Source organism: Chelonia mydas, chromosome 1, assembly GCF_015237465.2.
Source record: "Chelonia mydas isolate rCheMyd1 chromosome 1, rCheMyd1.pri.v2, whole genome shotgun sequence".
Classification (NCBI taxonomy): Eukaryota; Metazoa; Chordata; order Testudines; family Cheloniidae; genus Chelonia; species Chelonia mydas.
The window spans coordinates 295542233-295568450 of NC_057849.1; the positions used below are offsets into that span (position 1 = coordinate 295542233).

The 26218-nt window shown below is 39.3% G+C and overlaps 1 protein-coding gene across 3 annotated transcripts in view; it reads right to left on the bottom strand.

Annotated features, from left to right (window-relative positions):
• Positions 1-26218, bottom strand: part of PNPLA8 (patatin like phospholipase domain containing 8) — a 62569-nt gene that overhangs the window by 10035 nt on the left and 26316 nt on the right. Inside the window, exons 7-9 of one of the 3 annotated variants that reach the window (XM_037888470.2) lie at positions 24366-24423; positions 22087-22113; positions 20739-20933 (exon numbers count right to left, since the gene is read on the bottom strand). In XM_037888470.2, coding sequence (XP_037744398.1) covers positions 20739-20933; positions 22087-22113; positions 24366-24423 — 280 coding nt within the window. The remainder of the gene's footprint in view (positions 1-20738; positions 20934-22086; positions 22114-24365; positions 24424-26218) is intronic. The other 2 variants (XM_037888477.2, XM_037888482.2) reach the window with 2 other exon arrangements.

A 26218-nucleotide genomic window follows, 5' to 3' on the forward strand; every position in this document is an offset into this window, starting at 1 on the left:
TGTATGTGTGTGTGTGTACAAACACACCCCTTCCCTCCCCACCCACTGTCCCGCCCCTAAAAACTTATATTACAAAGCTCCTGCAATGAGAACACACAGAATAAAGATTCTATAGAATACTGATTTAAAGGGGAAGCCAATTTCAGCTGCATAGAAATAAAGTTAGAAATTGTTCACTGCTTCCAATTCATATTTTTAAAGTTGAAGGCATGAGTGGGATATGGACTGAGATTCAAGAGAAGTGCTTCCCAAATATGGGTCCCTACAGCTCTAAAGGGACTTTTACAAAGAAAGATTCTCTCCTAAATTTAGCTCAGTACATGGTTCTCTTCCATTTCCCAAAAGAAGTGTTAAAATTAGAGCAGAAAGAAAGATTCCAAATTACCTCTTATATATTTGAGATATTAAAGATGAAATCATTGAAGTCAATAGGAGTTTTCCCTTGACTTCAATGAGGCCAGGATTTCAACATAAATTTTAAAATCTCTCCTACAGTGAAGAAAGGTAGGGCATGAAACAGGCGCTGACATCAAAAGCAGGATGTAATGCCACCTTATCTGAAAATGCATACTTTTAAAATACTAGTGATTATATAACAGGGTAAGATTTAAAACAGCCTAAATTATTGTTTATTAAAAATAATGGGAGTTACAATACTTGAAGAGGAAAAAATTGACAGGGAAGTTCTATAAACAATCTTTTCTTTTATTTGTGTCTAATCAAAGTAATTGGCAAGGTAATCATGACTATCAACAAGGTCGCGCATCCTATGTGGCACATGAGACTTATTCCTACTAGCTGTTTATTTTAATATAAATTCAATTATTTTATGTTGCCCCTGATTTTAAATTCTGTGAATTTTTGTACCGACAATTAATAAATGAGTTACAGAAGTGGGGGGGGGGGGGGGGGAGGCGGAGAAACTGGAAGTTAATCGCTGAATACAGACAGTTGAGGGTGAGTCATGGGAAGTTCTGGAGATCTTTAAGCAAGTATGGATGTTGGTAGTGGGGAGAGCAATATATCTCCTCTTTCCCTTCCCCTTTTTGGAAAGGGTAGGGGACAATTTCCTGGTGCAAGTGCTGGAGGAACCAACTAGGGGCAGAGCTCTTCTTGACCTGCTGCTCACAAACCAGGAAGAATTAGTAGGGGAAGCTAAAGTGGATGGGAACCTGGGAGGCAGTGACCATGAGATGGTCGAGTTCAGGATCCTGACACAGGGAAGAAAGGAGAGCAGCAGAATACGGACGCTGGACTTCAGAAAAGCGCACTTTGACTCCCTCAGGGAACTGGTGGGCAGGATCCCCTGGGAGAATAACATGAGGGAGAAAGGAGTCCAGGAGAGCTGGCTGTATTTTAAAGAATCCTTATTGTGGTTACAGGGACAAACCATCCCGAGGTGTAGAAAGAATAGTAAATATGGCAGGCGAACAGCTTGGCTTATCAGTGAAATCCTTGCTGCTCTTAAACACAAAAAAGAAGCTTACAAGAAAGGGAAGATTGGACAAATGACCAGGGAAGAGTATAAAAATATTGCTCGGGGATGCAGGTGTGAAATCAGGAATGCCAAATCACTCCTGGAGTTGCAGCTAGCAAGAGATGTTAAGAGTAACAAGAAGGGTTTCTTCAGGTATGTTAGCAACAAGAAGAAAGTCAAGGAAAGTGTGGGCCCCCTACTGAATGAGGGAGGCAACCTACTGACAGAGGATGTGGAAAAAGCTAATGTACTCAATGCTTTTTTTGCCTCTGTCTTCACGAACAAGGTCAGCTCCCAGACAACTGCACTGGGCAGCACAGCATGGGGAGGAGGTGACCAGCCCTCTGTGGAGAAAGAAGTGGTTCGGGACTATTTAGAAAAGCTGGATGAGCACAAGTCCATGGGGCCGGATGCGCTGCATCCGAGAGTGCTAAAGGAGTTGGCGGATGTGATTGCAGAGCCATTGGCCATTATCTTTGAAAACTCATGGCGATCCGGGGAAGTCCCGGACGACTGGAAAAAGGCTAATGTAGTGCCCATCTTTAAAAAAGGGAAGGAGGAGGATCCTGGGAACTACAGGCCAGTCAGCCTCACCTCAGTCCGTGGAAAAATCATGGAGCAGGTCCTCAAGGAATCAATTCTGAAGCACTTAGAGGAGAGGATAGTGATCAGGAACAGTCAGCGTGGATTCACCAAGCCTGACTAATCTAATTGCCTTCTGTGATGAGATAACTGGCTCTGTGGATGAGGGGAAAGCGGTGGATGTGTTGTTCCTTGACTTTAGCAAAGCTTTTGACACAGTCTCCCACAGTATTCTTGCCAGCAAGTTAATGAAGTATGGGTTGGATGAATGGACTATAAGGTGGATAGAAAGTTGGCTAGATTGTCAGGCTCAACGGGTAGCGATCAATGGCTCCATGTCTAGTTGGCAGCCGGTAAGTGCCCCAAGGGTCGGTCCTCGGGCCGGTTTTGTTCAATATCTTCATAAATGATCTGGAGGATAGTGTGGATTGCACCCTCAGCAAGTTTGCAGACGACACTAAACTGGGAGGAGAGGTAGATACGCTGGAGGGTAGGGATAGGATACAGAGGGCCCTAGACAAATTAGAGGATTGGGCCAAAAGAAATCTGATGAGGTTCAACAAGGACAAGTGCAGAGTCCTGCACTTAGGACGGAAGAATCCCATGCACTGCTACAGATTAGGGACCAAATGGCTAGGCAGCAGTTCTGCAGAAAAGGACCTAGCGGTTACAGTGGACGAGAAGCTGGATATGAGTCAACAGTGTGCTGTTGTTGCCAAGAAGGCCAATGGCATTTTGGGATGTATAAGTAGGGGCACTGCCAGCAGATCGAGGGACGTGATCGTTCTCCTCTATTCAACATTGGTGAGGCCTCATCTGGAATACTGTGTCCAGTTTTGGACCCCACACTACAAGAAGGATGTGGAAAAATTGGAAAACGTCCAGCGGAGGGCAACAAAAATGATTAGAGGACTGGAACACATGACTTATGAGGAGAGGCTGAGGGAACTGGGATTGTTTAGTCTGCAGAAGAGAAGAATGAGGGGGGATTTGATAGCTGCTTTCAGCTACCTGAAAGGGGGTTCCAAAGAGGATGGATCTAGACTGTTCTCAGTGGCAGCTGATGACAGAACAAGGAGTAATGGTCTCAAGTTGCAGTGGGGGAGGTTTAGGTTGGATATTAGGAAAAACTTTTTCACTAGGAGGGTGGTGAAACACTGGAATGCGTTACCTAGGTAGGTGGTGGAATCTCCTTCCTTTGAGATTTTTAAGGTCAGGCTTGACAAAGCCCTGGCTGGGATGATTTAGTTGGGGATTGGTCCTGCTTTGAGCAGGGGGTTGGACCAGATGACCTCCTGAGGTCCCTTCCAACCCTGATATTCTATGATTGTATGATTTTTGGGCCAGGGCAGAGGAAACAAATGGGGGGCGGGGGAGGAGGTTTGGTTTATTTCTCCCCCCTTGAACTAGTTACCTGACTGCATCCTGTTCCCAATCTGCTACTAATTTAAACAAAGACAAAAACATAACAGATTGCTGTTTCTGTTAAAATGAATACTGGTGAAACAGTAAATGTTGACAGTTAATGTCATCATTTGGCTTCAGAGTTAACATCCTACTGACATTAGTGAGGTACGTTCAGACTTACCATAGCTATTGTTTTAGGCCTTCTGCAGACTCAGGAAGACATTACCATATCCATTTACATTTGTTTCACATTGTGAGACTTTTCTTTGTAACCATTAAGGTTATATACTTTAAAAAAATGAAATCCTAGATTGTGGAGTAATGTTGTGTAGCACTTAAATAATTATCTGCTATGATCTTCAGCCAGGTATATGCATTGTATACAGGGCACTAGCTATAGACAATGCAGTTACAATGAAGGATTTCCAAATGTCATTGTATAATAAACATTTATATCAAATGAAATGATCTTTCAGATTCTAAATACTTGTTTCCTCACTTCATATTGGCGAAGACTGGAAACTGTAAAACATTTTCATTGGAACAAAACATTTTTAAATAGTCAATACATAAGTCCTGAATGACTGACTTAAATATTGCATAAAGTGGATCGCTTCATGGGATCATGACGAGCTTTTCATGTTTGTCTGAGACTCTACAAGACACTGCAAAAATAATTCCTTATTCAATTGTATTTATAAAACACATTGAGATTATCACAATCTTCTTTACAACATATGAATCCTTGGTTGGTGTTTGAGAGTATCTATTTTTATTGTCAATTTGAGTTGGGTTTGTGCTTATATTCATTTAGTTTCTTTCTTCCATTTGCTGTGCATGTTCCATATTTGTTACTATTTTAAATGCTTTTTTCCATAGTTGTAAGCATTCTTAGCTTCTAAAAGTCAGGCATTACTATAATAGACACAAGCCAAAATATAGGCTAATCATTCAGTTTGGCTCACGTCCTTTCAGTGCTATGGAATATCCGATAGACTAAAATTAAAGAAAATGCAGAAGTACTAAAACAATGTCAGGTAAAAATGCCAAAGTTCTACATTGGCAAGGAGTTGATGAGTAAATAGATAAACTTGACCAATCCCTGGGTGCAGGGATTATATTTGTGGGCCAAAATCTGAAGGTTTGCTCTTGACTTCCTGCCTTTATTTTAAAAAGCAATTATGTCAAGTTTGTCGGTTTGATTTAAAGACCCAGTTTCCACTGTATCTGCCTTTTTGAAGCCTTTATCAATCACCTTTCTGAAGCATTTCATCTGTTTGAATATTGGAGGTGTAATTGTTATCACCATTCCCAGCATGCTTCTGCAGCAAAGAAGAACAATGACAGGCCAAGGGTAGTATATCTGTATGTGAAGAGACTTACCCAAGCTATTGATGTTTGACTCTTGCTTGAAGAGATGGACCAATACAAGTTCATGATTGTGTGAAATCAAGTAATGGAATGAGGCTATGAAACACCTTGGTGGGTACAATAAATTATACAGTGGAGTGGCCATCACTGAAAAGAATGTGGGAACTATAGTGTACAAGAGCCTACCAGCTGTGGTGACAAGTTGCACTTTCTAACCTACAGATTAATAACGATGAGGTTTTGGAGAACTAGCTTGTTTTTCACCTACATGTATAACAGTTGCACTTAAACCATGATGAACTTTTGAATGCTCCTAGGTGTAACAATTAGTGAATGCAAGGCATCAACAAGAAGTATAGAATGTATCACAACAAGCATGTAGCCTTTAACATGCATTCTGACATCTCTACCTTTAAGGTCAAATATTCATTCCTCTCTCTATGTTTTCAAAATAGTGATTTACACTTATAACACACATTTCATGGACCCACTGTGCATATATGCATTCTTCTGTCTCAAAGCCTCCCCCAACTTTCAGCTTATCCTAAGGAAAGATCAAGAAACAATCCAAACCAACCTATTCTTGCTTTACCAGATTGAAAATGTTTTCATCAAGATTAAATTATATCCCAAACAAAATGACCAATTTAAGGTGCAACTCTCCAAGCTCATGAGCACCTCATGTGGGGAACTGAGCCTTCTCAACTCCTGGAGAAGAGAGGTGAGAAGAGAATCAACTCCTCTCAGAAAGTACAGAACACATTCCAGTATAAAGCCTCATTTATTTATTTAGAAGGAATACCGTGTACATCATGGAAGCATATATAATCAGTTAGTTTAGATTTAAAGTGAACACTTGTTTAAAAAAATGTATTTTTAGAAGCTGAACTTTAGTGTCAGCCTAAATCACATGTCATAATATAAATGGAATGGTCATGACCCATAGGGATTGGTACGCTGGAATCCATGATGAATCCAGATGTTCTTGTCAACTGCTAGAAATGGCCCACCTTGATTATCACTACAAAAAGCTCCCCCTCCTCCCCCCCCAGCTCTCCTGCTGATAATAGCTCACCTTAAGTGATCACTCTCTTTACAGTGTGTATGGTAACACCTATTGTTTCATGTTCTCTGTGTATATAAATCTCCCCACTGTATTTTCCACCGAATGCATCCAATGAAGTGAGCTGTAGCTCACAAAAGCTTATGCTCAAATAAATTTGTTAATCTCTAAGGTGCCACAAGTACTCCTTTTCTTTTTATGATGAAAAGGGTGACTACAATGTATTGCCACTCTTCAAATAACTATTCGGTTAACAAGCATCCATATAAAGTTTGTGCAAATGTCCAGGGTTCTATTAGACTACTGGGCAAGTGGCCAGAGCTGACAAGTGGCTCATTCCCTTTATTCTCTCTGGTTCTTATGTTGTCTTGACCTACATTTTGACATCTCTTCCCTTTGTTTACATTCACAACAGCTGCAAGTCCCCCTCTTCACTTAACCAAACAGAGTCATCCCTGCCCTTTGGTGTTTCTCCATTCTTACAATGCTCTATCCTGTCATGCTGCTGCAGTCAGTGAGATAGCAAATAAGTCACACTTCCTAACATTATGATTTTTGCAACACCTCTCCAGATGTAAGTCTGCTTTGCTGCCAGCACACTGACCATAAAGTCATACAGCAAAGAAAGAGGATGTAAATGAGTGCTGAAAAAGATTTTCCAACAGGTGTTCAGTTAACATCCCTTGCTCAACAGCAAATCAACTAGTGTCATACTGGACAATATAAAATTTTTCACACAGTGACAAATTTTACCAAAGCCTTTTATAAAAGTAATTCAGTACTATCTTTTAATTTTTATGCAATTTAATAATATATTCATAGATCTAGTGTTTAGTGTGATATGGAAATTCAACAACAAACATTACAATATAAGATTTTTTTTCCTTGAAGTTTTGAATGTCTGCTCTCGGTTAGAATAGTAATTTCAAGGCTGGGGGAAAGATAAGAATTTTACTTCTACTAGAACTCACAGTTACAACTTGATACTGCCAAAGAAACTGATATGTGCCAGTTATAATGCAAAAGCAAATACGATGCAATAAATAGGGTGTGGGAAATCAAATGGATGAGATTCTAAATGCAGCCATTTGCAGTTTTGCCCTATTTATTCTTTTGGAAGGAGATGGTCAAGTTTTTAAAAGCTGGTTATAACACTCCCCCAAAATTTACAGCATACACATAAATGTACAAGCTTTTACATAAAGTGAGAGAGAAAATACACACAATTCAACATACATGGATCCTGAAAGATACTGAGTCTCACTGAAGTCCAAGACACAAGGGGTAATTGTAGGCATTTCTGGTTGATTTGTACATGTCAAATTAACATATTTGAAATTGATGGGGTTTGCATGCACTCTGTCTTCCTCAGGACCAGGCCTTTGGAGCAGTGGTTCTCAAATTTCTTAAGCCCATTTCGCCCCCTTCCCAAAAATTCACACCTTCTCTCCACATTACAAAACAGATTAACAGTTGTGGAACATTCCTCTCTTTAGTTTTACTGATGGAGATTTGAGGGGGCTCAGGCTCTTGCAGAGCTTTAAAAAAAAAAAAAAGACAAAAAGACAAAAAACCCCAACAGATTTTTGTAACTGCAAAGTAGCCTAGAAAATGATTTCTTGTGACCAGCCTGCAAGATACTGACTAATTTGCAGCAGTAAGAAAAGGTAATTTTTGTGAAGTTAAAAACCAAACAAAACCAAAATAATGAAAACCAACATTCGCCCCGCACTCCAACCCCCGTCCTCCAGAAAACTGAAACCAGCCAACTACTATTGGTTTCAAAGGTAAAGAATTAAAATTATGATATGGAAGTCAACTGTGGCAGGGATGTATAAGTATTATAAAGGAGGCAGACACAGACTTCTAAAGTCATAGGGAAATCTCACACATGCTAGAAACCATAAGCAGTGGAACAGGGATGGGGTGGGAAGAAGGCTAGTGTCCCCACAATGGAAATACTGGAGGGCAGCAGCTGATGCATGTCCCCCTCCCCCCCAGTGTTTTCCACCACCACAATATCTCACAGAGGAGAGACTGGAGCAGCCACCACAGTGCATGAGGATTGGGCTGGCTACTAGGAACAGATCTCCGCTCTCTGCCTTCTAGCCACCACTAGTCCCAGCAGAGGCACCAAGCCCAGGGGAAGGGCAGAAGCACATGTGCAAGCTGTTGGGGTGGGGGACAGGCCACCCAGGCAGTGGAGCATCAGAGCACAGGGTGCCAGCCACCACAGGGCACCAGCTGCCAAGGAATCGCCATAGGAATGGCAACAGGAATTGCTGGGATGCCCTTTCCAGGGTGGAGATGGCTGCTCTCCCTGCTCACGTCCCCATAGATCCCTTTGCTCCCCCTCATATCCTTCCACCCCCCCCCATTCACAGCAATCTTATGCCCCCCACTAGAAACACAGGGGCACAGAGGAAGTACTGTTGACCTCACGGGAGGTCTTCTGTTCCCTTGATGGTCACAGACTGCACTTGAATAATCCTGGTTTTAGAGTATATAAATAATCGGTAAGGATCAAATCAAAATACATTACATTATTCTATATTGTACTAACAATAGAAGCTTAATTACAGTTTAATTGTGTCATACTTTACTGTTGACAGCCAGCTGTTTGTATGTTCATAGCCAGTCACTGTATTTCCTAAATTTGTTAAACTCAGATTGTGCCTTGAAATTTTCTATGGCATCCTGTATACTGCACAGATTCACTATAATGCTGTTAAGCTCTGTGAAAAAATTTACCATTATATATGACTTGGTACAGCCAAGTCTGATATTTGGGAGCGGAGTCTGTTGGCTCCATAGTAACCATTTCACTTCACTGCTTGTGCAGACATGCTTTGAATTTCTAGTTCACTTTTACAGACTTGCTCTATTGTTTACCTTCATTGTATTTATGAAAAAGTGGAGACAGAACTAATACACGAGTATTGCAGGCAAAGCCAAGATTTTGAAAGGATTTCTCAAAAGTATTTTTCAAGTCTAAACGTAAAAATCAACATAATTAACAGAGATTAAAGTTAAGACTTGTTCTTGGGTTGAGGCATATGAAACGCTTCTACATTGTTAAAATGGACTACTTTCTAAAAAAATTAAATAGATTAAAGACTTTATCCTAGTTTCCAATAAGTGAGTGTGCACTGCCAAGTATACTGTAAATTCAGTTAATGCGCTTGCATAAGTGGCAGTGGATGTCCTCAGACCAGAAGGCAGGACGAAGCCTAGAAGCCAAATTTATGCAGCATCTTTTACTATGTGCAATATTTCTGATTTGGGCAGACACACAGAGAAAGTGAGAGACTGACTCTACAGCCCAGTGATTATGACATTCACCTCGCAGGTGGGAGAGGCAGATTCACATCCCTGCTCCAAGAAATATTATTTTTACAAATTGGAACAGCTCCAACAGAAGAGACAGAGAGACAGACCCAACCCCTGAACTCCAAATAGCCTGGTGGTTAGGACACACTCCCCTCCCTCGGCTATCTTTTGTGCAGATTAGGCATAATCTGAACATGCTTAACGGATTGGGTTCCGCAGGTGACACAGATAGGGAAAATGTCCAGTTTGAGAATGCTTTTAGGGCTGAAGTGTGAACTAGTGTGCTGAATATCTCAGTGGTATTGGGATTTAGGCATTTTTGATATGCCCATCAGGGGAAATTTAGCTGCCTACAGGGTTAAGCAGCAGCTGGGTATGGTTTTGTGAATGCCAGTGGTGCCTAAATATTGGATTTAGTTACCTAGAGAGCCAGTTAGGTGCTTAAATCTCTTTGTCAATCTAGCCCTTATATTTGTTCAGGCAATTATTACTAGTCTGCTAAATCCTAGTTTTTTCCAAGATATGCTCGAATTCAAGATTTTCCTTTTACATATAAAAGGAGTCTAACAAACCAAATCCAATAGTATCATAAACTAACCCCTGAATTATCCCCAATAGGAACATACTTCTGATGTAAGTGCATAAAACAATCCAATTGTCATCAGGCTGATTATTCTTACCTATTCATTCTGAATGTGTGTGAAGAACTTCTAATTTGTGGTGATGTATAATTTTAGGTGAATATGCTCTATAAGAATAAAAATCAGTTTTAAAAATGTTTTTTTTTAATAAAAAAATAGCAAAACGTAACCACTTTGGAAGTGCTACCGAATATGAGCTCCCCAACAGGCACCTGAAATCCTTAGGGACTGTCAGTCTGCTCTGTAAGCTATTTTCAAAAGTAGGGAAAATGGAAATTACACACACTAAATAATGGAGAGATAGAATTGCCTGACTTTTGCTTTGATGGTGGTTGGCAACCAAGGGTGGTGATATTTTTATCTTAAAACCAGAAACCCCACATACATATTTTCATAAGGCTCTGGAACTTACCGTTTCATTTTAATGTTAGGACTGTTCCATTTTAAAAGTTACATTTGGAAAGGGGAAGGGGGAAAAGTAGTTTTTAATCTTAATAAAATTTATGTTTTACAGAAAATTGATCTTGTGGCTTAAAGGTAACCCTTATCATATAAATAAAGTATTTCATTCACAGTTTATTTGAAAAGAATACACACTTTTGCTACACAATAGAGATGCCCTAAGGTCACCAGATTCATTTATAATGTATGCTGTGTGTTGCTGTATTCTAAAATGGGGAATTAATTGATGATGTATAACAAATACTTTCCTTCCATAAACCAAATGCATCCATCATTTTAAGAATCAATCTATTCGTTTCCCCATCCAGAAAGACAGAGACCCTCCTTCAAATTGCTCTCAAATGTAGCCGTGTAAATTGATAAGTAAAAGACCCATCATTATATTAACCAAACTATGATTTTCGTTCAATTTATTATTTTAAAAAGTTTAATACCAGAAAAAAATATGCTAAATCAAGCTTTGAGAAGTGATTGCTGTAATCTGGCTGCTTAATGGAACACATTAATGCCACTAGAACTGGCTAACGGAACTATTTTAAAAAAATTATTTGCATTACAAATTAAATAAAATGTAAATAGGAAAAATTTTCCCTCTCCATGTATTTATCTTGTTGCAAAAATAATTCTGGTATAAAAGCCTCCTTTGCTATCTAGTCTGACTTTTAATCATCATACAAAATGGATGTAAATGGCACACAAGCTGCATTATGAACAAAGACAGGATTACTTTATGCTGGATGAGATAATGTCTCCTCTCAATTTTACCTTCGACTGAGAAGAAAACTATGCAGACAGTAACAATGTATAGAAAAGGAAACTAAGTTTCACAGTATAGCATTAACAGAATTTCTGAAACTCTTGAAATTTCACATACATACTGTATATTTAAGGAAAGTATGATTAATCAGCATTGCACTCAAAAATACACAAATAAGAGGTCTTATAAACATGAATTAACACTATATACTAAAGTTTGAAAGTCCTTTCCAACCCACCCAAACATACTTGTGAAGTAAAATACATGTACACACTTATACATAGGATAATTGTTATATTTACATTTAAAATGTAAATAATTCTATTCAGATAAAAATTGGTTCCCTTACTAAAATGATATACTGTCCCATATAATAAATCCTGTCTTGAAAACCATTCAGCTGATACTGTAACACACTAATGAACAAACAAATGTCACTACAAATTCTTAACTGGGCATATGAATGCTATTGCTATTAGAAGTTAAACATTTGAAAAACTTTATTTTTTTTAAAATAGCAATGCTTGTTCAGGGCATTTCTTCAGGATTAATGATGTGCTGGGGTTAATGGGCTGATTATCTTGAGCTATCAACTCCTCTCAGCCACTCATTAATCAACAGGAAATGCTCAGCTGGTTGGTAGTTACTGCTGAATTAGTGGCTGCATACTAGATATTGAGAAAATACTCTGATATCCTACTGATGCACATTTGCTGAATATTGACTAGCATATTAAAGAACAATGATTGGTCATAAAGTATACTGTTAGATGTTTCATACAAAACATAGTATTTATATCATAAATTGAAGTCTGTACACTGTTTAATGAACCGGGGCACACATCACCAAACAATACACAATACAACTCCTATTTTATGAGCTAATTGGAGATTGAGTTCATTAAATGAAAAGTTTACAAAATTTCACATCTCAAAATTAGTCAGTACTGTACATAAGTTAACTTATGAATCATTCAATGATAATGCACATAAAGGGTAACAAAATGTACAGTGTTTCTTGGCTATCACGAAAGAGAACACTGAAGAACACAGATGCTCACACACTACCTTTTCAAAGCAGGACTCATCTGATACCAAGGTGCCTTCCCCAAAGTGTGGGAAGGTAAATAAACCCATACAAAGTGTGGGTGACCTCTGCTTACTGCCCAAGAACATATATGTGAACGTAGATGAGGGATATGGGTTTTTTTTCCTGTTGGGTAAAAATAGTTCATGCAACTGGTGGTTCATAAAAATCAGTGTGTGCGGAACTGGGGAGTTCTACTGTACTGTGATATACAACATACAACTTGCCTGCTTCATCGGGATGTTGTGAGGGTTCAATTCTTATAAAAACGCTTGACCTTACAGCTACAGAGTTTAAGAAGAGAAGGGACTATTAGATCACCTGGTGCAATCTCCTATATATCACAGGACAAAATTCCACCCAGTTTCCATTTGTTTAGAGCCCTACAAATTGTGTTTGGCTAAAACATACCTTTCAGAAAGGCATGAAGTCTTGATTTAAAAACTTCAAGACATGGCAAATCCACCACTTCCCTTGGAAGTTTGTTTCAGTGGTTAATCACCCCCTCTGTTAAAAATCTGTGCCCAATTTTTAATCTGAATTTGTCTGGCTTCAGCCTCCAGTCATTGGTTCTTGGTAAGCCTCTCTGTGCTAGATTTAAAACCCAACACCAAATTTAGTACCCAGTATTTTCTCCACAGGAAGATACTTATACACTGTGATCAAGTCACCTCTCAATCTTCTTGTTGATAAAGTAAACAGACTGAATTCTGTAAGTCTCGCACTAAGGCATTTTTCTAGCCCTTGAATAAATTTTGTGGCTCTTCTGGAGATTTTTCAACATACTTTTTAAAATGTGGACATCACAACTGTCACAGTAGTCCAGTATCAGTCTAATAAATGCTGTATACACAGAGGGAAAAAATCACCTCACTATTCCCGTTTATAAATCCAAGAAAATCACTAGTTGTTTTTGCAGCAGCATCGCACTGGTGCTCATGTTAAGTTGCTTGTCCCCTGTGACTCCCCAAGACCCTTTTCAGCAACAGTGCTTTCCAGAATCCAACACCCCATTCTATAGGCAGGGTCTGCATTCCTTCTTTCTAGATGTATACCTTTGCATTTGGCGGTATCAAAACACATTTTGTTTGAATTGGCCCAGCTGACCAAGGGGTCCAGATTACTCTGTATGACTGCCCTATCTGTCATTATTATTTTACACTCTGCCAATCTTTATGTAATCTGCAAATTTTATCAGCAGCGATATTATATTTACTTCCAGATCATTGATAAAAATGTTGAAAAGTATTGGGACTAGTACCAATCCCAACAGAACCCAACTAGAAACTCTCCCATTCAATAATGGTCTCTGTCCATAGGATTGAGATCACTTGATAGTGCATTTAGCAGGGACAACCCTAGTTGAAGACCTGAAACCAGACTGGAAGGGGTCTAGAATGTTGGTGGTAGTGACAAGTTCCTAGAGTTTGCTAGCCACCAACTTAAATGAATTTACCACAGGAGGGAGAAAGATTAGTGACTGAGGAGTAGCTGACGTGCTTGATGGAATTAAATGATTGATTCTTGACCATGAGACAGATTGATGCATGTTATAGAGATGATGGAAAAAATGGTTACTTACTTTCTCGTAACTGTTGTTCACGTCCATTCCACATTCGGTGTGCAGCCTGAAAGGTGCCAGGCATGGAGGGCTGATCAGTTATGCCCTCGAGCTCATCGTCTGCACTGTGCTTGCTTAGGTCTGGGCTCAGTGGGGCTTGTGCTGCTGGGACTGCCGGTGCCGGTACAACGGCCTTCCCGCTCTTATCCGGGCCTTGGGAGGCGCCGGCCTCCTGTGCGGGGAACGACTGCGCCTTCCTTTTGGCTGTGTGGGGGGCCGCACCGGGGAGGACGAGCGGTGCCGGTGCTTAGTCTGGCGCTCTGGGGCCGACAGTTTACAGTGCTTAGCCGGTGCCGGGTCTCTTGACGGCTCCGGGGCACTACGCACTGAGGAAGCCTGAGCCGGCGTCGGGTGCTCCGGGCCCGGTGGCTGTAATGCGGCTTCCATCAACAGCTACTTTAAACGAATCTCTTTCTTTCCTTGTTCTTGGCTTAAACACCTTGCAAAATGCTACACCGCTCAGTTTGATGTTTGTCCCCCATGCAACGTAGACATGAGTCGTGGGGGTCACTAACTGGCATAGGTTTGCGGCACATGGCGCAAGCCTTGAAGCCGTGGGCCTGCGGCATGCCCCGCGGCGGGTGCTGGAAGCCTTCAAGCAGCTAATCACTTAAGTGTCCACAATAAAGGTATGTTAACTAACTGATAACAGCTAAGGGACTGCTCTTCTACAAGAGAGAGAGGTTGTTCCAATGCCGCCATGGACGGTAGGAAGGAACTGGAGGGGGTCGGGCTGGCAGGGGTATATATGCACAGCGCAGTGGCACCACTCGGGGGGGGGTCCCGCTGGCCCGACAGGAGCCGCTAAGGGAAAAAATTTCTGATGCTCGTGCACTTGGCGCGCGCACACCTAATGTGGAATGGACGTGAACAAGCACTCGAAGAAGAAATAAACCTTCCTTGAGGGAACAGCTGTCAATAATGGCTCTAAGTATTCTCCTCTGGCTTTTACTAGCAATGAAAACCACAAGTCCATGTCACATGCTTCCTTCTGTGCTTCCAGTACCTCTGTTAGAAACACTGGCTTACATTCTGTTGGGAAAGGTGAAGTGTTTTTCACCTTTTATCTCCAGCTCGTTTCATAAAGCTGGAGAGATTGTCTCTGATACACTTCATTCTTTTAGCATTCTCATAGCATGTAGCATTTAAGTCTGGAACTCTACAGTGCCCTAGACTGGTTAGATGGCTCACTAACTGAGCCAGTACTGCAGGCTGATATTTTGCGGAAGTCCTGGTAGAAAAGGAACATGATTCTTTACTCTCCTGTTCCACAATGGCATGGATATCATGCAAACCCTTTATGACGCAACTGAATGGACTCAGATTTAGTTCTTCATTATACCACCCTCTTCTGCTTTGTGTAAATTTGTGTTGTGTTGAATAACTAGCTGGGTGAGCTGCATCAATAAAGTTCTACAAATTCACAAATCTAAACAAAATATTTTAATCTAACAATACCAAAAAAGTCACCATAAACCAGCTATAAGTGCCCCAATAATTAAATTCACATCTACAAAAAGATATCACCCAACTGCACAATACATAAAAATTAAACCACCAATAACATAGTAGCAAGACATACCTCCTCTCCACTTTGCCCAAACACACTATACTCACAAACCTCCCCAGAAGCCCTAACAAACAAGAATTTACACACGTCCATATACTTGGTGCATAAAGGTAAATTCCTCCTCTCCTAAACAGTAAAGGAAATTTCCAGTAGGACTAGAGGAAAGTACATGTGACAACAACTGGACTGAAACAAGAGATAAAAATAAATATTTGGAGTTCTTAGTTTCAAAATTTGTTTAATTTTATAAAATTGTGAGAAGACATACCTATCATGCTGCATCCTATCTAAGCCTGTATTGCACATCCATCACCATAGTATATCCCAGGCATGGGCAAACTGTAGCTCGTGAGCCACATGTGGCTCTTTTACTATGAAAGTGTGGCTCCCAGAATCCCCAATGCATCTCCCATTGTCTGGCTACAAGACTGGGCAGGGGGGGAGCTTGGGGTTCTGCCCTGCAACGGGGTGGTAAGACTAGGGGCTTTAGCCCAGTGTGGGGAGAGAGGGGAAGAAGCCCCATACCCTGGCAGGCACTGACCCGTGGGACAGGTTGTGTGTGTCTTGTGGCTCTTGAACTTCTGAAGATTATTGTGTGCGGCTTGGAGGGTCAGTAAGTTTGGCCACTCCTGGTATATCCCATGAATGTGAAGACCGCCGAGATGACCTACATTCTAAGTCGCCTCCTTAGAAGATGGGAGGCAGTCTGGAGTTTAATTTTGAAAGCTGCAAGTTTAAAACCAGTTGGGGTAAGGATTCACTGAGCAAGTCACCTTTGAGGGCCTCTCTATTTGGTGCAAATGTTGAGTACCTCTGCAGGTTTGTTGCCTCTAGTCACTAGGAGAAAAAAGTCTAGAAAATAACTGGGAATTATATTGTTTTCTCTTTCATTTTATCAAGAGCCCACTTGAAGTTCTAGGCACTTCAGTATATTACTTTGACATTTTAAAATATTTTTCTATATTACAGAAGATATTTCTGTTATCTTTTAGGTTGCATCTTCACTAGCCGCCTTCTTCACATTTCCCATTATTCCACTTTCACAGGTGAAATTCCACCATTAGCAATACTAATGTAGACTAGCTGACAGCAATTTAACTACCATGTTATCTAACCCTGCCCAGAACAGGTCTAGATGACATGGTGGTTAAATCATTAGTGGCTTGCCTACATTAGTGCTCCCACAAGTGGAGTTGTAACATATTAGCGCAATGATGGGAAGTCTGAAGAAATTTGCTAGTGAAGGGGAGCCATTAGTGTTAACGAGTATATTTTGTCTTATGAAAGAAGATATATTGCTGTTTTAAATCTTTATTTTTTAATTATTCCTATGATACAAGGAATAATTTTTCCTGTGAAATCAAACAAGTGAAATGTGCATAATAATTTTGGTTAAATCTTAGCCTGCTCTATTATTTAACTAACAAATTGCTTAACATGCTAGGCTGCCTAGTCAAGAGACATTACTGAGTATCCCAAACAGTGAATGTTTTTCATAATGAAGAAAAAAGGAGGAGAAGATCTAAGAAACTGCTTTCCCTTCAGGGGGAAGTGAAGGGAAAAAAAAAAACATTCATTGGTAGCAAGAAGACTGGGAGATTCTAACAGATCATGGGTGTTTTATATCTAGATTTTAATATCAGATTTCTTTTTATATATAGATAGTAGTATAATTTCCATATCTTGACATCATGACTTGGTATCCCTAGACTTTCATGGTTACTGCTGAAGCACGCTAGAGGGATAAAATCCCTTTGAATGTTTAATGTGTTCCTCTTTTGAGCCACAAAGAGCATTAATCCTCCTCCTCTCATCTACCAACAGCTGCACTGTTTTTCCGACTTGCTAGGGCGTAACAGGATAGCACTGCACGACTGAGCGAACATAAACATTGCTAGTTGTTTTTTTGGCAATATAAACTTTATAGCAGCTGATCTCCATCCAACAAATAGGAAAAATATTTAGGCATCTGATGCCTGTGAGATGTAGCAATCCCATACTCTGTCAACATTTATACTGAGAGTTAAATTTAAGAAATAATTAGCATAATACATTTCTGAGCCTTTCCAAAATTTGATAGCATCCAGTTCAGCAAGCCATCTTGTACATGTTTTCCTAGAAATTGTGTGTGTGTGCACGTGCGAGGGAGGGAGTGAGAGAGAAAAAGGAAAAAAAAATTTTAAATGAGAAACCGATAGCCATGGTTAGATTCAGACACAGTTCAGGAATGCATTGTTCAACACTCCCTATGCCACTCGGCCAATGCATCTCAATCCTGGCCTTGCTTCACTCATCCAACTACTTCATACAGTTCCACACAGGACTCCAAGTTCAACAAATATCAGACAACATTCGTAGGGGAAACAGTCAGGCCGACTATCTGTAAAAATCTACAAAAAATTTGAAATGTCAGAATAAATATTTTTCAGATTCATCCTGATACCCTAAAGTCAGGTCTGTTTTTGAAAGCAGAATTGAAGGATGCAACTGACTGACGAACTGATGCAACATATTGTCTCTAAGTAATCCCTTATCAAAAACTGAAAGGCCAAAAGCCATACATGATAATGTTTCAGTTATAATGCTGTACTTTCACTGATACTTTAAGAACCATCTTGACACCTTAACTGGGTCTCCAGGGACCTCTACAGAATTTTTTTCAACTGTAAAAATTGTAACCAGGTCTCCATATACTATTCATGTGAATAGAGAATTAGTATTTTTGAAAAAGGACGACATGATGATGAGCTATTCTGAGTGGTGAGAGGACAATTTCCAAGCCATTTGAAAAAATCTTCTTTTAAAAAGAAGTGTCATCATTCTGAGACAACACTACAAATATTAAAGCCTTTGACACAGGCCATTACTTCCAATTGAAGTAATGCCTCCTGGTTCTGAGACCCTTTGCAAACATATATCTATATCATTTATTTGATGTAAGCATTCTATATAAATTTCTGTAAAAAAAATAAAAATTTTAGTATGTATTTAATTTCCAGCTGAGTCTTTAAGAGTATGCAGTATTCAAAGCTCCCAAAATATAGCCACAATTTTCCCCATCAAATTGATAAATGAACAGATGTAATGTAAAAAAAGTAATACCAGGTGACAAAACAGAATGATTCCTCTTTATACTAAAAATCAAAAGGAAAAAACCTTTTCTGCAGTATTTTGGTCAATGAGACTGATGGATGTAGGTAATGAAAATGTGAGTACTGAGTGCTCCAGAAATTGTACCACGTAGGGTTTTCTAAGGTACATATCACCATGATATCAACATCACTGTACAGGGAGGCGTACTAGGATTTTCCCCAAATTCCATCAGAGTCCAGGCAACCTTGACAGGTCATGTACCAGTTCACTTGTCCAGTATGCCTTGCACACACTGGCAAAGTAAGATTTGCAGGATGAGTCCAATGGGAAGACTGATTCCCTCTGACTGCATCCTTTAGAACTCTACAGGAGAGTCTTCTGCCCCTCTAGAGAGAGAGCTCCCCTGGTGCTTGCTCTCCAATGTCATTTGTCATCCACGATTTTTAACTCTCAAAATATAAGTAGGCAAGTGGATATGTTGAGAGCTGACCTTAGGAAAGCAGAGAGGAAATAAACCATCAAGTTCTCCCTACCTGAGCTGGAGAAGTTTCAAACTAAACAACCACTGAGCTGACTATATACCAGAATTACTTTACACTAACTTGGAGAAAGGAATGCATGGGAAACAGCAGGTTTGACAGTTTTAAAAGAACTCTATAAAGTTGTAAATTGTATGCACTGATTGATGATGTCTGACATAATGTCTTCTAAATTCCATTCTGTTAGTTTACCATCTTCTTTCCATTAGAGGAAACAGTGTTTAGTACTGGAAACATGCTCAGCCCTGCACAATACAGAAAAATAAAAACTGTTCCTGCCCCCAAAAGCTTAGACTGAAAGAATGGGAAACCCAGAGGTGGAATAATTTAGAGTAACCCACCACGTCCCATATCTCTTGTCTCCTAATAATTAAAATAAACCAAGTGAGGTTTTTGGAAAGATCTGAATGAGAAAAGAGTGATGGATTTGTGAATTGGGAGGACTTTACACACAAAGGACCAGAATGGAAAAAACAGAGATGGGAGTGGAAAAATAGAACAAATAGGGTACTGAGTCTGGCATCAGCAGATTTTGATAATTGTAGACAATGGACCTGATTCTTGGTTACACCAAGGCCCCTTACATGCTCTGGCAGTTTAAAGGGGCCTTAAAGTTTGTAGATCATGAGTATATCATCATCTTTAAGGCCCTTTTACACTGTGGTGTAAAGTGGGCATTGTGTAAATGAGACTCAGTCCCATCATACTGTAACAATGACAATCAAAATATTCTACTGAGGGGAAAATCATTCTACTTTTTAAACCATTCGTCATATAGAAATAGACTTTTGTGAACAGTGCTCTCAGCCCAAGGAAAATGGGAAGGAAAGGCGAGACGAGGAAGAAAAGTGCTTCACATAGCTTAACAGTGAAACCAACAAGCAGTTATGGAGCAGCTTGGAAGGTCTCCAAAAGCAAAGGCAGCCCCCTTTCCAGTCCTTCCTGGCCAGATGGGAGATGCACATACTGCTGGGTCTCAAGCAGTGCTCAGCTTGGTAATAAATGTGATGTATGTCTCCATTTTTCTTTTAAAAATAAAACTGTTACAAAATAACAACCTCAGTCAGCACTGGTGAAATAGGCTGTTGACATAAGACATTGGCTTATTCAAGTTTTAATAACTATACATTTTTGTTGAACTAGTTAAAAGTGGGTGCTGCCAAAAGGGGTGTTGTAACAGCAGGCCTATTCTCATAACATAGCATGTGGTCTTGGACTGCAAGGGAAATTCTCTTAGGAGTTATGACCGTCAGTGAGGGGAACTGAAATAATAAATTTTCTTCCCTAGTGTAGGGAACACTGAATAGTACTAATTTGTATTTTTCATGCTTTATGCTATTGTTTAATATTAGTTATAACATCTGCTTAGTGAAATAATGCTTAACGAATTACCAGTTGTAAATAGGAACTTGGAAGCAATTTGCAACTCTTGTATAGTTTCCTTCCAGAATTAGAAGAATTTGAAGGCGAGAGTGGGGTATGTGTGTGTGGAGGGGGTTGGTGAGTGAGAGACAGACATTCTCTTTCTTCATGCTTTTTAATTCTTCTGTAATTGCTAAGCAAACTAAGAGTTTCCTTTCCTTCCCCTAACCTTCCTGGATTTTCTCTATGCTGCCACTTCCTAATAATCTAAAGAATAAATAATTACTAAGATTAGAATTAAACATGATAATAGTTCTTACATATTCATCTCCAAATATAATGTAACAGGATACTTATTTATGCAGATGTCAACCTACCTGATGAAGGTCATTACCCAACGCATACTCCTGAAAGTAACCTGGTGCAGCAGATGATGCTCTAATGGCTTGCCATAATTTATACTGACAACCTCCAATGTAGTGAGACTTGACACCTGGAAAATGGTTGTAGTTTCTAAACACAAATGCTTTCAGTGGTGTTCCTCTGTTTACAATGGTGCTTACTGCAGCTACCTTGTAGATTAGAAAAATAAAGATAATTTCAGATACCGGCACACTGTATCTCCCCTCCCACAGCTACAAGATTTAAATATTAGCTTTGTACATCATGCTGTGGATACAAGTACACTTAACAACCGTTAAAGTAAAACGGGAAAATAAAATTCACATGACTAGCTTGAAGAAAAATGAATCCCTTGTAATCTACAACCTTGTCATACCAATTTTTTTTATAATGTATAATCAAGAAATTTTCTTCTTCTTTGTTTTTAACTCTATGTCAGGCTCTATTGCCCTTCTAGTTGTGAAATATGGACATTGCTCCCTGTGGAGCTCACCAACGCTTCTCCCATGTCAACCAGAGTCATAGCTGCAGAGTTGAGATACCTACTCCCCAAGAGTCTGCATGCCCATAAAAGCCAGAGAAGCTCAAACTCTGAGGCAAACACAGCATCCTGTATTATTTTTATCTTTAAAAAGAATACGACAAAACTCAATGGAAAGAAAGCACAGAGGATGAAGTTTTGTTTGTTTGTTTTTGAATTGCAGGTGGTAGTAGAAAGAACCTACAGACTTTAAATTCCCTATTCCTCTTCCAAAACAGGCATTATGAGTTACCAGCACCTTATGCTACATTAGTCAAGAGAAAATAGGTCTCCATATCAACTAAGAAAGTTTGTAAATCAGTGAAATATCTTTTCTTGAACTTGTTATTTTCTGAGAGAAATGATGAGATTATCACCATTTGCTATTCTGTTTTTCACAAGCCCTATCAACTGAAATTTAACAGAAAATAGTCAGGTGCCTGACATAAAATGATGTATGGGTTTTTTTAATATGTTACAGGCAAAGGCAAATGTTGGAGAAAAAATACTGTTTAAAGACAAGTCCCAATGTCTAACAAGTGTTTTATTATTTTTAACTTATGTGGATATTTACAGATTCTTGGAGCTACTATAAAATAGTTATTTCTAATCAACACAAAGAACTACATTAAAATGTGGTCAAAGTGCGGAGTGGAGCACTCAAAAAGTAAAAAAAAATAGCACTATCCAAGTAAAAATGAGGTGCAACACATACCTAATGTTACAAGCATCACAGAAGTAACTTTAGATTGCCCAGTCTAGCACGGAAGCTCATATCTTAATAATTCATGTATAAACTGTACCTTTGTATTATACTTGTGGCATGCTTCCTTATCTCAGGAAAACAAAAAGATAAAAAACATTCACTATATTTCAACAAAAAATTAATCAAATTACTATATAACTAAAATCACTAAGGTGATTAGTAGTATGAAATTGTCCTACATTTTATAGTTCTAGAATTTTCCATAAAGATACTGAAATATCATGAACAAAAGAATTGTGCATGTCATTCCAAGTGGGAGACAGAAAGTAGTCCTTCCCAGAAAGAAAGGTCTGGAAGCAACGATCAGCATGGTAAGAATTTGCAAGATCTTTAACGGATGATGCATAGTGCATGGCTGGCATTGTCTAAAACAACGTCTCTTGGCAAATTAGTGGGTGGGTGATACTATTTGCATACTAGTTTACAAAGCAGTCTTTGTTTTTGTGAATGTATTACTCATCAGCACTTGAAGCTGAAGTTATGGTATCAGCATATTAACTCCCATCTCTCAGTTGCACAATTACAAGTAAATCACTGTATTCACAAAAAATATAGCTTTACCAGGAAAAAAAATACATGTAAAACTTCTATATGACAGTGATTAAGATACAAATGATGAAGTACAACAATTTTCTTTTCACCCCAAAAGGGTCGTCTTCTGCTCCCACTGAAGTCAATGACAAAATTTCCATTGACTTCAATGGGAATAGGATCACACTGAAAAACTCATATTTGTTTTTTTAACACCTACACATTTTTCACTTCAGGATATAATCCTAACCTGTGAAGTACTAAATGCTTCCTGCAAGGCACTAAGCATCCAACTCTTAATAGGAATTCAATAGGAGTTGAGAGCATAAAGCACCTTGTACGGTTGCATGTTTTATTTGGATAATACTATAGCCCTGTTACTTTGAATAACTAACAATTTCATATCTATTTATATACTCATTTTATTACTCAGGAATTTAGAAAGGCAAGATCTCAGTTCAAAGATAACTTTTAAATCAAGTCAGTATAGGACATCAAATCCCTCAAAAAGTAGTATGGTGTTCCAGCTTTTTCCATGTCCTCCTTTTACACAGAGAGCATAAGGAGAGTCAGTTGAGCTCATGTCTATTTTCACAAGAATCTGAACCTTTTCCATTTAATAGTAAAACATTCAATATAGTACTATGACGACACTAAGACACCTGTTAATTACCAAATTGTTCTTAACAATGTGCTATTTTATTTCTTCTCCTTCCTAATAACAAACAAAATACCCTCTCCTTTCTCATTTTTCACTCTTGTGCTGTGCTAGACATAACACCCCTCCAATTTATTAGTGCCCTTCATATGCTACAGGCAAAGAGATCACTACCTACCAAAAGGACAAGAGGAAACCTGGTGATGCAGATGGAGGAGATGGTATGATGGGATAACATGTTTTTGGTAATTAAATATTCATGGTAAATAGGCCCAATGGCCTGTGATGGGATATTAGATGGGGTGGGATCCGAGTTACCCAGGAAAGAATTTTCTGTAGTATCTGGCTGATGAATCTTGCCCATATGCTCAGGGTTTAGCTGATTGCCATATTTGGGGTCGGGAAGGAATTTTCCTCCAGGGCAGACTGGAAGAGGCCCTGGAGGTTTTTCGCCTTTCTCTGTAGCATGGGGCACGGGTCACTTGCTGGAGGATTCTCTGCTCCTTGAAGTCTTTAAACTACGATTTGAGGACTTCAATAGCACAGATATAGGTGTGAGGTTTTTTCTGTAGGAGTGGTGGGTGAAATTCTGTGGCCTGCGTTGTGCAGGAGGTCAGACTAGATGATCATAATGGTCCCTTCTGACCTAAATATCTCTGAAAAAAAAAAATGGGGAGAGACTACTAGCTCTCTCACACCACCCACAGGAAGAAAGTTAACAGCCAACATCACAGTACTGCAAGGAAACACTGAAAGGATTCTAGGACAAAATAGCAGAACTGTAGAATCCAAGATGTGACATAAAAGCAAGGGTAGTTGAGAAGTATGTATTCGTAGTCAGTTCACAAACATCATCTCATGGGAATTAATGTATCTAAAATCAGGACACTTATCAGCTAAGAAGTACAAGACTACTGCAGCAGGTTGGCAAATATTTAAGATATCTTGTGGAATTTTAATTTTTAAATGGGGATTGTTTTTATAGATAGTTTTCAGAGTATAGGTTACAAAAAATCATGCAAGTTATACAAATAACATTCGTCAGGTGATGGCACTATCACCCAAAGCTATTTGTTCCTAATTAATTTTTTTCTGTAAAATATTAGTTTTTGAAAATCTACACTTACCTTAGGACATTTGGGATTTCTTGCAGTTTCAATCATGAGATCCGATCCCATTCTATCTCTATATAACAGGTAAAAAATTGAAAACGCATCACCAGTTTGGCATCATCAGAACAATAAATTAGTCAAATCAAAGAGACAAGTAGGGTGAGATAATATCTTTTATTAGACTAACTTCTGTTGGTGAGAGAGACAAGTTTTTGAGCTTACACAGCTCTTCAGGTCTGGGAAACTTACTCAGTGTGTGATAGATAAACACAAGATGCAACAGATTGTGTAGCATAAGTAGTTAACATATTTCAAGGGACCATTCAAGGTGAAGTGGCCTGTTATCTCACCCACCTTGTCTCTCTAATATCTTGGGACGGACATGGCTACCCCACCACTGCATAGTCAAAACGAGTCATTTATGCCTACTCTTACTTCTGATATTTTCTATTTAAAACATACAGGGTGAAATCGTGGCTATGTTGAAATGTATGGGAGTTTTGCCATTGACTTCAACAGACCCCAGATTTCACCCTCTGTATCTCCTCACTGGTTGGAAATGATGAATTCAGTATACAAATGATTTGAAAAGAATGACTGAGGCCTCAGTCCAGCACAGTATTTAAGCATGTACTTAATTTTAAATCAATGGGACATGTAATTAAAGTTAGGAACGTGTTAGAGTGCTTTGACTGTTTGGGACTTGAAAAAGGAACTCTTAAATGTAGTGGTTTTACTTTAATGAAAGTCATTCTTGCTGAGGTGTACACCATTATCAAACAAGAAATAAAAACATCTTTCTTGAAAAAACCCCCACCACTATTATGAATTTTTTAGACTATAAGCATGCAGCAAGAAAACAGAAGTTAAAATATCTATTCTTCACTCTGCATAGATTCTTTACAAGTCTCCCAACTGCTAAGGAGAAACCATGCGAATCATCCAAAGCTGAATAGATCATCACATCAACTTTAGGGTTAGTGCTGCATCTTGTATATAACCCTTGTATATTCTGAGTCAGAAGACGACCTCAATACATGATCCAAGACTGGTTTGGGTAGAAGCCTGGAAGCAGCACTGTGCAGGGGACCTTGTATCAGAAGATACCTCTGATCTTTCTTCTCAGCTTACAATATTCATTTACACCTTAAAATAGATGACAGCTTGACAGTTCTTGTGGGGACAGTTATAGACAGTAGGCTCTTGCCCAAGACAGATTCCCTCAGCTTCTGCAGAATACAAGCTTTCATTTACATAAAAAAATTCTAGCCCTCCTGATAACCAAAAAACTTTCTGAACGCAGCCCAAGTTTAAAGCAGTGGGGTGCTGTCTTCCTAAGTCTGCAAAGACAGTTCCAGTGCTGCCATAGTCACTAGTTAAGGTGGTTCTGTGACCCAGTCAACGCTTGGTGCCAAATGGCAGAGGGCACAGGGAGTGCATAGGGCTTTACAGGGATCCTCTGGGTCAGATATACACATAATCATCAAAGGGTGGCATGTAAGGTCTGTCCTGAGAGCTGGTATCCAACTGGTCATTATAATCATTGAGAAACATATGTACGGATAACATTTAAGGAGTTACAGATAACATTTAAGGAGTAACATATCTATACCAAAAATTACATTCTTAAGGTCTTGACATTAAAGCAGGTCACCAGGAGGGGGCATACTCAGACATGCTCCTTTCATACAAAGGCTAGCGGACACTTATCTCCCTATCTGGCCATTTGGGTATTGTGTATTGTATGCCTATTTGCATGAAAGAATACAATGAGAGATTGTGAAACTCTACAAGAAAGGAAATCTACAAGATGAAACGAACACCATCAGGAGTGTTCCTGTTGATGAATAAAAGACACAGGATAGGGC